This window comes from Ranitomeya imitator, chromosome 10 (genome assembly GCF_032444005.1).
Source record: "Ranitomeya imitator isolate aRanImi1 chromosome 10, aRanImi1.pri, whole genome shotgun sequence".
Lineage (NCBI taxonomy): Eukaryota > Metazoa > Chordata > Amphibia > Anura > Dendrobatidae > Ranitomeya > Ranitomeya imitator.
Window position 1 is genome coordinate 135,200,059 of NC_091291.1, and position 15,121 is coordinate 135,215,179.

The 15,121-nt window shown below is 49.5% G+C and overlaps 1 protein-coding gene and 1 long non-coding RNA gene across 3 annotated transcripts in view; one reads left to right on the forward strand and one right to left on the reverse strand.

Moving 5' to 3' along the window:
* The window catches only part of TEX12 (testis expressed 12), a 70,646-nt gene that overhangs the window by 52,886 nt on the left and 2,639 nt on the right, over positions 1–15,121 (forward strand). Inside the window, exons 1-4 of one of the 2 annotated variants that reach the window (XM_069742755.1) lie at positions 6,379–6,504; positions 10,677–10,744; positions 12,857–12,956; positions 13,027–13,078. In XM_069742755.1, the coding sequence (XP_069598856.1) occupies positions 10,682–10,744; positions 12,857–12,956; positions 13,027–13,078 (215 nt within the window). In that variant the 5' untranslated portion in view covers positions 6,379–6,504; positions 10,677–10,681. Of the gene's footprint in view, positions 1–6,378; positions 6,505–10,676; positions 10,745–12,856; positions 12,957–13,026; positions 13,079–15,121 lie in introns of those variants that run through there. The other variant, XM_069742754.1, reaches the window with a different exon arrangement.
* LOC138652041 (uncharacterized) overlaps positions 1–15,121 on the reverse strand; it is a 566,979-nt gene that overhangs the window by 24,538 nt on the left and 527,320 nt on the right. The window lies entirely within an intron of this gene.

The following is a 15,121-nucleotide window of genomic DNA, read 5'->3' on the forward strand; positions in this document are numbered from 1 at the left end:
ACCCTTCCTGTCACATTCCCACCCATGTGCATCCCACAAATAAACGTAATTACAGAGCCCCGGGAAATACAAAGTCAGCGTGGAAACCGCTGGTATGTGAACGTGATTGCATCACTTATACTTAAAGTAGAAACATGATATTCAGGGAAAATCTTGATTAAAAATGGTTAGAGTTGGTGCAAATCGACCCTCAGCCTGGTCCGTAATCGGTGGCCACCAGACTGGAGTCCTACCTCCGGCATCCATGGACCTTCTTTTGACATCATCGTTGCAGCATGAGGCACATGTGATTTTGTACCAGGCAGGATAATTAGAAGAAAAAGAGCAGTGGATGCCGAGAGGTAAGACAAGAACAGATTACGGAACTGGTCAATGGACTGAATCGATTCACACAGCCTATAAAAATCGTATTTTCTTTTATTGTGATATTTATCATCTTATCTTTTTGTTTTGATTTTATTCTAGTTTTTTACATTTCGAGGTCTGGTGACAGAGTGGACCAATCATGGGCGCTGTTTGAGGTTACCTCCCATGTCCGTTACTGCTGCTCATTCACCTTGGATGGGATCTTGCTCTTCTGTTCAGCTCCTGTGTGGCTTGTCCACCATCCCTCTGTCCACCACTGCTTTCCTGGGTGGATGTTCTGTGGCTAGAGTCCTCCTCTTTGCTGCTGCTGTCCTGGATCCTCTGCAGGTGCCTTCCACAGGTGTTGACTTCCAGCTTGTTGGTGTCCAATGCTCATTCATTACAGCCTTTCCCCATCTTCCCATGCTTGATCAATAAAGTCCTACTGCCTCTTGTACATTATGAAGGTGTGTTGGCCAAGAACATTTGGATTTGACCCAAATTGCACCTTTCACTGACCTCCACCTATCTAGTAGAACTGAAGTCTACCTACCCTGTTTTTGTCTGACTTGTGTTGCATATCCCACCACATTACCTTTATTCTCTGTAGCTCCACTATTGGGGACCCAAAATCGAAAAAGAGATTGTCCATATTTGACTAGTTTCCATTGATGTGGAAGACCCCATATAAAATAGTGGAGTAGAAAGAGATAATCTGAAATCAAGACCAGTAAGAGTTTAAAGAATCTGTCTGATATTATTGGAGTAACCGGTTAGTAGAGATGGGTGCTTTCATCTGGTGCAAGTCGAATTTGGGACACATTTTTAGGATTTGCCTGAAACCCCAAAACTGGACCAATTTGTGATATTTGCGCAAATCGCCTAAAATGACTACCACCATTTTTTACGTAGCAACCGGACAGAATCAAATGACCTTGGTTAGGCTTCTCCATAATACCTTGCAGCTATAACATCACATTGTATAGCATAGCCAATCCAGAGAGATCATCATAGCCTGTATAAAAGCAGAGGCAGGGAATGCAGCAGCTATCTTGTAGTGAAGCTGACAACTTTGCCATAAAGATAAGTAGAGGAAGCCATAAAACACTAAACAAACATGAGCGATAGTGTCTGAGAGAACAGCAGGGAAGGAAGGAAGAAGACTGGTGTGTGAGGAAAAGAGATGAGGAAAAGAGAATAGAGACATCCATGTTTTTTGCTGCAATTTGAAGCTTTGGTGCACTATCAATTCGCGGTGAATCGGGATTGATTTGGTGAATCGGGTGTATTAGAATTTTAAAGATTGTTATCGCTATGGGATTGGTTTTACATTTAGGCCATTACGTTTTGGTCTAACAGGTTTCTAAGAGGTGCGTCTTCCAGTAAAATGTTCATGGGCAGCAATAACCGGCAGGCGGGGTGGAGCTGTCATTTCATGTTTTCAAATGGGGTTTCACCTCATTGGCAATCATCCCAGTAATTCCTGGATTACTGCGATTGCAGAAATTCAGGAACAAAAGCAAAAGGGCTGAGTGTTATTCAGAGCAAGTTCAGCTGCAACTGACATTATTATCCCCCCACCCTTGCCACAGGCGTATCAGAAAATTGAACAGACGTTCCAATGTTTGCAATAAAGCAATGAAATAAGAACAATGTAAATAATACAAGTAGTTTTGCCAAATCCTGAAAAAATGCCACTTTTACTGACCCCATCACTCCACGATCAGTATCTTTAGTCATTAACACAGCCCCTTTGGCTGTTATGACCTGATGTAAGTGCAGTCTATAAACAAACAACAGTTTTGGCAGCGTTCCCCAGAGCTCTTACTTCATTCTGGGTAATGGGGGTTAAGTCAGGCGACTGTGATTGCCACTCCATAGCCTTCCAAGACTACTACTATTGAAACTAAGGCTTGGTGGACTTTGCTATGTTTGGGATCATTGTCCTTTTGGAAGATCCAATGACACCCCAAGCTTCAGCTTCCTCACAGAAAGAATAATGTTTTCTCCTGGGAGTTCCTGATACTTTATTAAATTCATTTTGCCCTACATACGCTGTAGGTTTCCAGTGCCAGAGGAAGTAAAGCAGCTCCAGAGTGGCACCAAACCACCACCATGCTTCACTGTAGGCACCAAACTTCAACCGTTCTTCACTGTAGACATTACCGTGCATCACTGAGCCCCAACTATACTTCACTGTACACATCACTGAGACATCACTGATCTTTACTGTAGAAATCTCGGAGCCCCCGCCATGCTTCACTGTAAGCACGATTGAGCCACTGCAGTGCTTCACTGTAGGCAATACAGAGCCCCAACTAAACTTCACTGTAGACATCACCAAGCCCCGACCATGCTTCATTGTAGGCATCACCAAGTCCCCACTATTCTTCACAGCAGACATCACCAAGCCACCATCATTCTTTACTGTAGGCATCACATTGGCACTTCCATGTTTCACTGTAGACATCGTTGAGTCACTTCCATGCTTCACTGTAAACGTCACAAAACCACCACCATGCTTCACTGTAGGCATCACTACATTCCCACCATTCTTTACTGTAGGCATCACCAAGTCTCCACAGTTCTTCACTGTAGACATCTCCATGCGACCACCATGTTTCACTGTAAACATCATTGAGCCATCATCATGCTTCACTGTAGGCATCACCAAATTCCAACCATTCTTCACTGTAAGCATCACCAAGTCCCTACCAATCCTCACTTTAGACAGTGAGCCACTGTCATGCTTCACTGTAAGCATCAGCAATCCACCACCATTCTTCACTTTAAGCATTGCAAAGTCACCACCATGCCTCACTGTAGGTATCCCTAAGGCACCATCATGCTTCACTGTGGGAGAGTATTATTTTCAGCATATACTTGATTCTTCCCCTCCATACATACATTTATCTCTCGATGGAACAGACTCCTAAATTTTTTGTGGCTTATTTCTATAGTTTTGAGCATATATAGTAGGAGCCAACTGTTCTTTTCCTTGTTTGTGCAAGTCAATGATCTCACCTTTTTGGACCACTCTCTTGATAAACCAAGAATATTTGACACCTGAAAGCTACTGCCTAATGTTCTGCAGGAACGCTGCCTAAAGGTGCATTTTTACTTCCTAAATTAATTGTACACATGATAATAAGCAACTTTGTAAAACATCTTATCAGAGAAATCTGATTCTTTCTCCTTCTGGACTGATCTTTCATTCTCAAAATTCTCAATTCACAAGTAAAATGCATCTTCAGTGAAGACAGACTTTCCCATTGCTGAGATAGGAGATGACAGTTGGTGCTCAGAAAGTTCTATGGAGATCTGCAACTGACGAGAACTTACAGCAAGATGCCTGGGTTCCTCTGGCTCCTCGCTCTTCCGCAGTGAATTTTAAAAGCGCCAACTGTCATCTCTCATCTCCTTAATGGGAAATCTGAGTTCACAGAATAGAGATATTATCCAGGAACAATCAGTCCGGGAGGAAAAAGAAGCGGAATTCTCGGATAAGGCCGGTTTCACACGTCAGTGGCTCTGGTACGTGAGGTGACAGTACGTACCGGAGACACTGACTCACAAAGACACATTGAAATCAATGTGTCTCTGCACATGTCAGCGTGTTTTCACGGAGACACGTCAGTGTTCGTGGGAGCGCACGGATTACACGGACCCATTAAAGTCAATGGGTCCGTGTAAAACACGTACCGCACACGGACGCTGTCCGTGTGCCGTGCAGGAGACAGCGCTACAGTAAGCGCTGTCCCCCCAGCGTGGTGCTGAAGCCGCCATTCATATCTTCTTTCCAGCAGCGTTCGCTGGAGAGAAGATATGAAAAATCCTTTTTTTAAAAATTTTTTTCGTGTTTAAAATAAAGATCCCTGGCACCACCACCTCCCACCCCCTGTGCGCCCGCCCGCTGTTAATAAAATACTCACCCGGCTCCCTCGCAGCGTCCTCTCAGCGCCAGCTCCTCCTGTATGAGCGGTCACGTGGTGCCGCCGATTAAAGTCATGAATATGCGGCTCCACCTCCCATAGGGGTGGAGCCGCATATTCATGGCTGTAATCGGCGGCACCACGTGACCGCTCATACAGGAGAAGGTGCGGCGCAGAGAGGACGTTTCGAGGGAGCCGGGTGAGTATTTTAATAACAGCGGCCGGGCGCACAGGGGGTGGGAGGGGGACAGGGATCTTTATTTTAAACACGAAAAAAAAAAAAAGGATTTTTCATATCTTATCTCCAGCGAACGCTGCTGGAGAGAAGATATGAATGGCGGCTTCAGCACCAGATGCAGGAGACAGCGCTTACTTGTAGCGCTGTCTCCTGCACGGTCCGTGTGGTACCCAGTTGGCACACGGGCAGCACACGGCTGCCGCACGTGTGCCACACTGATGTTCACGGTAAGCACCCGGACATGGATAATTCCGGTACTGATTTTTCCGGTACCGGAATTATCTGGACGTGTGAGACTGGCGTAAGATAAATTACAAAGTTCCTTATTTTCATGTGTACTATCCATTTCTGAAAAAAAAATAAAAAAAATTTTACCTTTAATATTTGATTACAGACTCTGGATTTGGTGCGAATCATACTGTTCTGCTTTTTTTTTTTAAAAAAAAAAAAAAATGTCTGAATGAGGTCTTATAAGAAACGAAGATGCAATCTTGTTGTTATCCTTCTTGTTGTTATCCTTCTTGTTGTTATCCTTCTCTCATTATGAACACAATACTTGTCCTTTAAAGAGAAGTTGTTGCTGCAGAGCGGGCTGTCAATGAAAGTGTCGGGGAGTGATTACATGATGATGGTAACCTGCCCACGCATTGCCCCGATGATTGGAAATGAGCGGCTGCAGTGAGAACAAAACTTCACTCATTTTCTCCCTGTAGCCGCTGCTCCAATAGGTCGGCCAGGCATGTCCTGTAAGTTCCCTTTAAGGTTATGTCCAAGGTTGTAGGAGTCATTGTCTTATTAACGGTGATGAACGGCACAATAAAAGAAACACAGGGATGAAGCCGACTGATCTCCGATACCCCCAGGACTCCATCATAGGCATTAATACCCACGTAGTAATCGGGTACATAAACTACAAGTTATCACCTCTATCAAAAGATGTCTGCGTTCTGCTCAGTGGGCAGATCACCACCAGCCTATCCTAATAATCGTCCGCATTCATTTTTAACCCCTTTATATAAAAATCTGTAAGGCTACGTTCACATTTGCGTTGTTGTGTGTTGCGTCGCCGACGCAACGCATGCAAAACGCATGCAAAAACACATTGTTTTGTGACGCATGCGTCCATTTTTGGCCGATTTTGGACGCAAAAAAAAAAAATACAACTTGCTGCGTCCTCTGTCAAAAAAGACACATGCGTCACAAAACGCAAGACAACGCCTATCCATGCGCCCCCATGTTAAATATAGGGGCGCATGACGCATGCGTCGCCGCGGTTGCGCCCGACGCACCGCAAATGTGAACGTAGCCTAATACGCTCACCCTCCATCCCTGCAGACGTAAGATTTACGCCGGACGCAGTTATTTCCCTGCTCATTCAGCTTCGATGGGGTCTGCGGTCATAAATCAGCACAGAAAAAAGGCATAAAAGAGCTACAAACTCCTCGTCAGACGACATAGCGCGCTCACTGATGGATCCTCAGTTGACTCGTCCTGCAAAAAGCAATAGATACATCACAAAGCATGTAAAAGGCAAACGTTGCAAATAAAACCCTTAAAAAAAAGATTTTTACCCCCAAATCCATGCATTTATAAGGAAACAAATTGTCCCCAACTATTGACTATGGCTTTTAAATAATTGCCTGCTGACCCTGTGATGATGGCAGCTGATCCGCATGGAGCGTTTCTTTGTTTCCCATCATGCTTTACTTTCTTTTTCCTGCAGTGACGCAAAAAGACACAGAGCCCCGTGCACACTGAGGGCAGACAGCCGCTGCAGGAGCATTGGCGACCGCCAGGGGGAGACATAACACGAATGCGTCGCTTGGCGCGCAGCTCCGCTCTTACCTCAGACATGGGGCCGCGGGGGAAGGGAACGCTCCGTCTGCGCATGCGCTCCGTCACGCAGCTGTTACCCGTGGTGAGGAGCCACGCACGGTCTCTTGTTCCGCGGCTGTAGCGTGGACGGAGCCCTCAGAGCCGCGGGTGACGGTAAGAGGCGCTGTATATGGCAGCTGATTGGGGACTTGTGTTCTCAGGAGCAGGGGAAGCCGGCAGGGCTGCGGTGCAATAGAAACTTACATAGGAGGGGGATGGGTGGGCGACTTAAAGGGGGTGTTTTACCTACTTAAAAGGAATGTTTTTGTATAAATATTATTAAAGTGAATTGCAAATATTAAAAAAAAAAATTGTAGAAAAAATGAACAGTAAAATTTTAATTTGTCACATTTCCCAGTGTTGGACACTAGGGGGCGCAGCTGGTGAGAAATCCATAGGGATACAATGTAGCAATGAAGCTGCTGCACTGCAGGGGTGGTGCTGCCGGCGCTGGGGAGGCACAGGACTGCGCTCCCTGTCCGCTTCCTCCTCCTGACCCCCAGGAGGGATAATAAATGACAACTCCTATTAGAACACTGCATCTGGGTACAAAGCTTTACCAATGCTTCCCCATAGAGGATCTCGCCGACAGAGAGTGAGGCTCAGCAAAGTGCACAGAGCGCCAAAAAGAGGGCAGGAGGCGTCCCCTCCAGGTGTGAACTGCACAGGGCAGTGAGCGTGCCCAGTCCTCAGCACAGGAGAGACGGCCTGAGACGCTCTGTACTCCCCTCTGTCCTGTGTGTGAGCGTCGTCCTCAGCACAGGAGAGACGGCCTGAGACGCTCTGTACTCCCCTCTGCCCTGTGTGTGAGCGTCATCCTCAGCACAGGAGAGACAGCCTGCGACGCTCTGTACTCCCCTCTGTCCTGTGTGTGAGCGTCATCCTCAGCACAGGAGAGACAGCCTGCGACGCTCTGTACTCCCCTCTGTCCTGTGTGTGAGCGTCATCCTCAGCACAGGAGAGACAGCCTGAGACGCTCTGTACTCCCCTCTGTCCTGTGTGTGAGCGTCATCCTCAGCACAGGAGAGACAGCCTGCGACGCTCTGTACTCCCCTCTGCCCTGTGTGTGAGCGTCATCCACAGCACAGGAGAGACAGCCTGAGACGCTCTGTACTCCCCTCTGCCCTGTGTGTGAGCGTCGTCCTCAGCACAGGAGAGACGGCCTGAGACGCTCTGTACTCCCCTCTGCCCTGTGTGTGAGCGTCATCCACAGCACAGGAGAGACAGCCTGCGACGCTCTGTACTCCCCTCTGTCCTGTGTGTGAGCGTCATCCACAGCACAGGAGAGACAGCCTGAGACGCTCTGTACTCCCCTCTGCCCTGTGTGTGAGCGTCATCCACAGCACAGGAGAGACGGCCTGAGACGCTCTGTACTCCCCTCTGTCCTGTGTGTGAGCGTCATCTACAGCACAGGAGAGACGGCCTGAGATGCTCTGTACTCCCCTCTGCCCTGTGTGTGAGCGTCGTCCTCAGCACAGGAGAGACAGCCTGAGACGCTCTGTACTCCCCTCTGCCCTGTGTGTGAGCGTCGTCCTCAGCACAGGAGAGACAGCCTGCGACGCTCTGTACTCCCCTCTGCCCTGTGTGTGAGCGTCGTCCACAGCACAGGAGAGACAGCCTGAGACGCTCTGTACTCCCCTCTGCCCTGTGTGTGAGCGTCGTCCTCAGCACAGGAGAGACAGCCTGAGACGCTCTGTACTCCCCTCTGCCCTGTGTGTGAGCGTCGTCCTCAGCACAGGAGAGACAGCCTGAGACGCTCTGTACTCCCCTCTGCCCTGTGTGTGAGCGTCGTCCTCAGCACAGGAGAGACAGCCTGAGACGCTCTGTACTCCCCTCTGCCCTGTGTGTGAGCGTCGTCCTCAGCACAGGAGAGACAGCCTGAGACGCTCTGTACTCCCCTCTGCCCTGTGTGTGAGCGTCGTCCTCAGCACAGGAGAGACAGCCTGAGACGCTCTGTACTCCCCTCTGCCCTGTGTGTGAGCGTCATCCTCAGCACAGGAGAGACAGCCTGAGACGCTCTGTACTCCCCTCTGTCCTGTGTGTGAGCGTCATCCACAGCACAGGAGAGACGGCCTGAGACGCTCTGTACTCCCCTCTGCCCCGTGTGTGAGCGTCATCCACAGCACAGGAGAGACGGCCTGAGACGCTCTGTACTCCCCTCTGTCCTGTGTGTGAGCGTCATCCACATCACAGGAGAGACAGCCTGAGACGCTCTGTACTCCCCTCTGCCCTGTGTGTGAGCGTCATCCACAGCACAGGAGAGACAGCCTGAGACGCTCTGTACTCCCCTCTGTCCTGTGTGTGAGCGTCATCCTCAGCACAGGAGAGACGGCCTGAGACGCTCTGTACTCCCCTCTGCCCTGTGTGTGAGCTTCATCCACAGCACAGGAGAGACGGCCTGAGACGCTCTGTACTCCCCTCTGCCCTGTGTGTGAGCGTCATCCACAGCACAGGAGAGACAGCCTGAGACGCTCTGTACTCCCCTCTGCCCTGTGTGTGAGCGTCATCCACAGCACAGGAGAGACAGCCTGAGACGCTCTGTACTCCCCTCTGCCCTGTGTGTGAGCGTCATCCACAGCACAGGAGAGACGGCCTGAGACGCTCTGTACTCCCCTCTGTCCTGTGTGTGAGCGTCATCCACAGCACAGGAGAGACAGCCTGAGACGCTCTGTACTCCCCTCTGTCCTGTGTGTGAGCGTCATCCACAGCACAGGAGAGACAGCCTGAGACGCTCTGTACTCCCCTCTGCCCTGTGTGTGAGCGTCATCCACAGCACAGGAGAGACAGCCTGAGACGCTCTGTACTCCCCTCTGTCCTGTGTGTGGGTGTCGTCCTCAGCACAGGAGAGACAGCCTGAGACGCTCTGTACTCCCCTCTGCCCTGTGTGTGAGCGTCGTCCTCAGCACAGGAGAGACAGCCTGCGACGCTCTGTACTCCCCTCTGTCCTGTGTGTGAGCGTCATCCACAGCACAGGAGAGACAGCCTGAGACGCTCTGTACTCCCCTCTGCCCTGTGTGTGAGCGTCGTCCTCAGCACAGGAGAGACAGCCTGAGACGCTCTGTACTCCCCTCTGTCCTGTGTGTGAGCGTCGTCCTCAGCACAGGAGAGACGGCCTGAGACGCTCTGTACTCCCCTCTGTCCTGTGTGTGAGCGTCGTCCTCAGCACAGGAGAGACAGCCTGAGACGCTCTGTACTCCCCTCTGTCCTGTGTGTGAGCGTCGTCCTCAGCACAGGAGAGACGGCCTGAGACGCTCTGTACTCCCCTCTGCCCTGTGTGTGAGCGTCGTCCTCAGCACAGGAGAGACAGCCTGAGACGCTCTGTACTCCCCTCTGCCCTGTGTGTGAGCGTCGTCCTCAGCACAGGAGAGACAGCCTGAGACGCTCTGTACTCCCCTCTGTCCTGTGTGTGAGCGTCGTCCTCAGCACAGGAGAGACAGCCTGAGACGCTCTGTACTCCCCTCTGTCCTGTGTGTGAGCGTCGTCCTCAGCACAGGAGAGACAGCCTGAGACGCTCTGTACTCCCCTCTGCCCTGTGTGTGAGCGTCGTCCTCAGCACAGGAGAGACAGCCTGAGACGCTCTGTACTCCCCTCTGTCCTGTGTGTGAGCGTCGTCCTCAGCACAGGAGAGACAGCCTGAGACGCTCTGTACTCCCCTCTGCCCTGTGTGTGAGCGTCGTCCTCAGCACAGGAGAGACAGCCTGCGACGCTCTGTACTCCCCTCTGCCCTGTGTGTGAGCGTCGTCCTCAGCACAGGAGAGACAGCCTGCGACGCTCTGTACTCCCCTCTGTCCTGTGTGTGAGCGTCATCCACAGCACAGGAGAGACAGCCTGAGACGCTCTGTACTCCCCTCTGCCCTGTGTGTGAGCGTCGTCCTCAGCACAGGAGAGACAGCCTGAGACGCTCTGTACTCCCCTCTGTCCTGTGTGTGAGCGTCGTCCTCAGCACAGGAGAGACGGCCTGAGACGCTCTGTACTCCCCTCTGCCCTGTGTGTGAGCGTCGTCCTCAGCACAGGAGAGACAGCCTGAGACGCTCTGTACTCCCCTCTGTCCTGTGTGTGAGCGTCGTCCTCAGCACAGGAGAGACAGCCTGAGACGCTCTGTACTCCCCTCTGTCCTGTGTTTAGACCAGAGACTCCAAAGAGGTGAACTGTCAATCATCTGGAGTTCCGATCAATGTTTTTCCTATGTTTTGTAAGAATCCAAAATTTGCAAGAACATTAAAATCAATAAAAATCTCATCTCTTTCTTCTGACGTTTCTTAAGTTTTCTCTGTTTTATTCTTAAGCATACATGGAGACGATGGCGAGCAGCGCCGGGAAGTACGAGAGCAAAGGGGCGAAAAGAAAGAAAGAAGTGAGTAACTGTCCGCAGGACATCGGTAACGGCCGGGCCGTCAACACCACGGCCCACAAGTAACATTTACCTCCTGTCCACGGGATAGATGACAAATAATCACTGGGGTCCTCCATCTGTCACCAGGGGGCCTAAAGTAAAGCTGTGTGGGGGTCACACAAATATATTAAAGGGAATGTCTGTATCCTTCTCAAAGGAATAGTCTCTGATTCTTCAGCAATGAATACTGCAAAGCGCTTGTAGAATCAATGTTCTTATTAAAAATTGTCTCCTTTCTCTAGGAAAATTTTTTTCCCCTCCTTTGTTTTTAGTTCTGCTCATTGCTTAAGTCACTTCAGTCCATGAGAGGCAGATAGTCGCCTTGTCAAGGAGCGCACACTTACAAGCTCTTTACTGTAGCTCTTGTAGGCGCTGCTTGGTAGCAGGCTGGATGTGGCCAAGGTTCAGTGCTCTGCGCTCCTCTGCTGCTGCGGCGACAAAACTCCTTATAGCATCAGAGAGCGCACAATTCAGACCAGCGGCCGCACCCCGGCAAAAAGTATGCCAGGAGGTAGAGGAGCCGTGCGCTCCAAAAGAACCACCACGAGAGTAATACATTGGTAAGAATCAGAAGACTTGGGTATGTGCACGTGTTGCGGATTTTGCTGCGGATCCGCAGCGGATTGGCAGCAGTTTTCCACGCGTTGTACAGTGTCATGTAAACCTATGGAAAACAAAATCTGCAGTGCACATGCTGCGGAAATAAACACGTGGAAATGCTGCATTGTGTATTCCACAGCATGTCAATTCTTCGTGCGGATTCCGCAGCGGTTTACACCTGCTCCGTAATAGGAATCTGCAGGGGGAATCCGCACAAAAAACGCTGTAAATCCGCAGGTAATCCGCAGTGCGGTTTACCTGCGGATTTAGCAAAAACAGTGCAAGAAATTTCGCACACCAATCCGCAACGTGTGCATGTGGTCTCAACGTACGTTAGTCCTGCAATCTTCATCCCCTTCGCACAAGTCTCTTTCCTCCATCTTGCTGGCAGTGTTGTGTTTACGCATGTAGAAAAAACCGCGGAGACACCATCACGTGTTTCTCAACGCAAGCAATAAATAGCCAGGTCTTTCACCGGGAAGGAACATCCACGGGAAGGGCAGCATCCAAAAAGGAAAACCACCTATGCCAAAACATGGTATCCATCCACGGACAGCTGTTTCGGGATGTTTGCCCCTCATCAGTGTGGAGTAGGAAACTGGCTATTAGGAGCAGTGCCTGGTAAAACTACTATAAACATAAGGATGATTGACCTCGGGGAGATCAAAACATCCAACACCGCGGAGACACCATCACGTGTTTCTCAACGCAGTGATCCAGAACACTGCCCCCATCCCTTATGGGAAATACCCCGAAACAGCTGTCTGTGGATGGATACCATGTTTTGGCATAGGTGGTTTTCCTTTTTGGATGCTGCCCTTCCCGTGGTTGTTCCTTACCGGTGAAAGACCTGGCTATTTATTGCTTGCGTTGAGAAACACGTGATGGTGTCTCCGCGGCTTTTCTATATGTATTTGCATATTTCCCATAAGGGATGGGGGCAGTGTTCTGGTCACTGCGCTGAGAAACACGTGATGGTGTCTCCGCGGTGTTGGATGTTTTGATCTCCCCAAGGTCATTCAACCTTATGTTTATAGTGTTGTGTTTACATCACCAAGAGAGGACTTAACAGAGAGCAAGTTTTTATTTTATTTTATTTACTTTGTTCGACCCTCTCCAAAAAAGTTTGCTAATCATAAACTTCAGCTGGGTGATTGATCCCCATGAGATCACTTCTAGCAGCAATGATTGCAGTCTCAACTTCCCACATTGTCATATTGTGTGCAAAAAGCAACCACTAGGTGGCAGTATACTAGGGCAAATCCACAGCTCTACATACACATGTATGCAAAGGGTGCAAGAACCGAAAAAGGGTCTGAAAGTAAAGTCTGCTTAGGGCCGCGCCTTTAATTTAGCGTTTAAAATAGGAGCCGCTGAAGACTTATGGTTAGCAGATGTTACATAAAGTGAATCGCTATATAAGTAACGGCAGGTTATTACATTAGTAACTTTGGTTTCAACTCACAAAATCAGAATGAAGACCCCGAGACCGTTCATTGTTCATCAGCCACAAACCTGCCCTCCGGGCCGTTAGACAGCCCGAAGGTGGAAGACATGGAGACCCTAATGAAAGGTTGGTGGAGTTTTTTCTCAAGCTGCATTCGCCCCAACATTTGTATGATCGCTTGGTTTTCTGTTCACAGACTTAAGCAAAGACGTCAGCCTGCTGTTCTCCAACTATGCAAAGACCCTGAGGTGAGCACTCGACCGACCACGTCCCCCGCAATGGTGGTGCCATCTGTGTCATTTATGGTGATTTTAGGAGAGTGGTGGTGCAGACCCCATCATTTTTGCAATATTCTAGCATAAATTATAGTAAATTTATTGGCCTACACGTGGCCCCGGCCCCTTTCACTAAGTGCCGCTCAATTTTTAGAAGAGTGTTGTGAGCTGCAGGGAAAGTTAAAAAGTCACAAACCAATGGCATGCGCTGTAATTTGTGACTTTTCTACACTGGCATAATAATACCGTATATACTCGAGTATAAGCCGACCCGAGTCTAAGCCGACCCCCCCTAATTTTGCCACAAAAAACTGGGAAAACTTAATGACTCGAGTATAAGCCTAGGGTGGGAAATGCAGCAGCTACCGGTAAATGTCAAAAGTAAAAATAGATACCAATAAAAGTAAAATTAATTGAGACATCAGTAGCTTAAGTGTTTTTGAATATCCATATTGAATTAGGAGCCCCATATAATGCTCCATACAGTTCACGATGGGCCCCATAAGATGCTCCATATTAAAATATGCCCTATATAATCCTGCATAAAGGTTAATAATGGCCCCATAAGATGCTCCATACAGACATTTGCCCCATATAATGCTGCACAAACGTTAATTATGGCCCCATAAGATGCTCCATAAAGATATTTGCCTCATATAATGCTGCACAAATGTTGATTATGGCCCCATAAGATGCTCCATACAGACACTTGCCCCATTTGCTGTTGCTGCTATAAAAAAAAATCACATACTCACCTCTCCGTCGCTCAGGCCCATGACACTTTCAATGTTCACCTAACTTCGTTCTGGCGCCGCTCCATCTGCAGCGTCTTCTACACCAATGTTCAGGCAGAGGGCGCGCACTAACCACGACACCGCGCCCTCTGACCTGAACGTCACTGCGGAAGACGCTGAAGACGGAGCGGCGCCGGAACGAGGAGCAAGTGAATATCGTGCAGCGCTCCCCTCCCCGCTATACTCACCTGCTCTTGGCGCGGTGCAGTCCATGGTTCCCCAGCGCCGCAGCTTCTTCCTGTTGTGAGCGGTCACCGTTACCGCTCATTACAGCAATGAATATGCGGCTCCACCCCTATGGGAGGTGGAGCAGCATATTCATTACTGTAATGAGCGGTACCATGTGACCGCTCAGTACAGGAAGAAGCTGGGGCGCCGGGGAGCCAGGGACCTGCAGGGACCGCCAGGACAAGGTGAGTATAATTAGACAGCCCCCGCTCCTCCTCCCCTGCCGACACCTGGGTATGACTTGAGTATAAGCCGAGAGGGGGACTTTCGGCCCCCCCAAAAATGGGCTGAAAATCTCGGCTTATACTCGCGTATATACGGTAAATGTCCTCCAATGTGTTTTAAGATGTTCTACAAAAATAAAAAATTCTAAAAAGGTTTAAGAAGAAGGAATTTCAGACATTTCTGTTGCTGCTGTTTAAGATTTTACCTCAGTCCTACAGATAAAAATTCTCCACGCTCTTGTCGCCACATGTGGACAAACATTCAGTTATAGAGATGGGCGAACCCGAACAGTAAAGTTTGGCGTCCATACCGAACACCTACTGTTCGGGCACGGACACCGAACACGGACTTCATCAGGAAATCTGTGTAAGGGCTCCTTCTCACTTGCGAGAAATGCGTCCGAGTCTCACAGGTTAAAACCCTGCTCTGGCGCCAGCACACCAGAGCAGAGCGTGCGGCCGCGCAGCAATACATGGAGCCGCACGCTCCGCTCTGGATTTCCAGTGCCAGAGCAGGGTTTTTAACCTGCGAGAATTGGACGTATTTCTTGCAAGTGAGAAGGAGCCCTTATTGTTCGGGTTTGGCCTCTTGAACACCGGGTGTTTGTCATGTGTATGACAGCGCGGCAAAAACCACTTCTAATCGGTGGTAAAATCATCACCACTGGTCCGAGCCGCGGTTCCCACCCTGTCAAAAGACAGCGTGAGCCCACAGCTGTGATCACAGGTAAAAAGTTTACCTCTGGTCATTGGTCTCAGCTGATGGGACT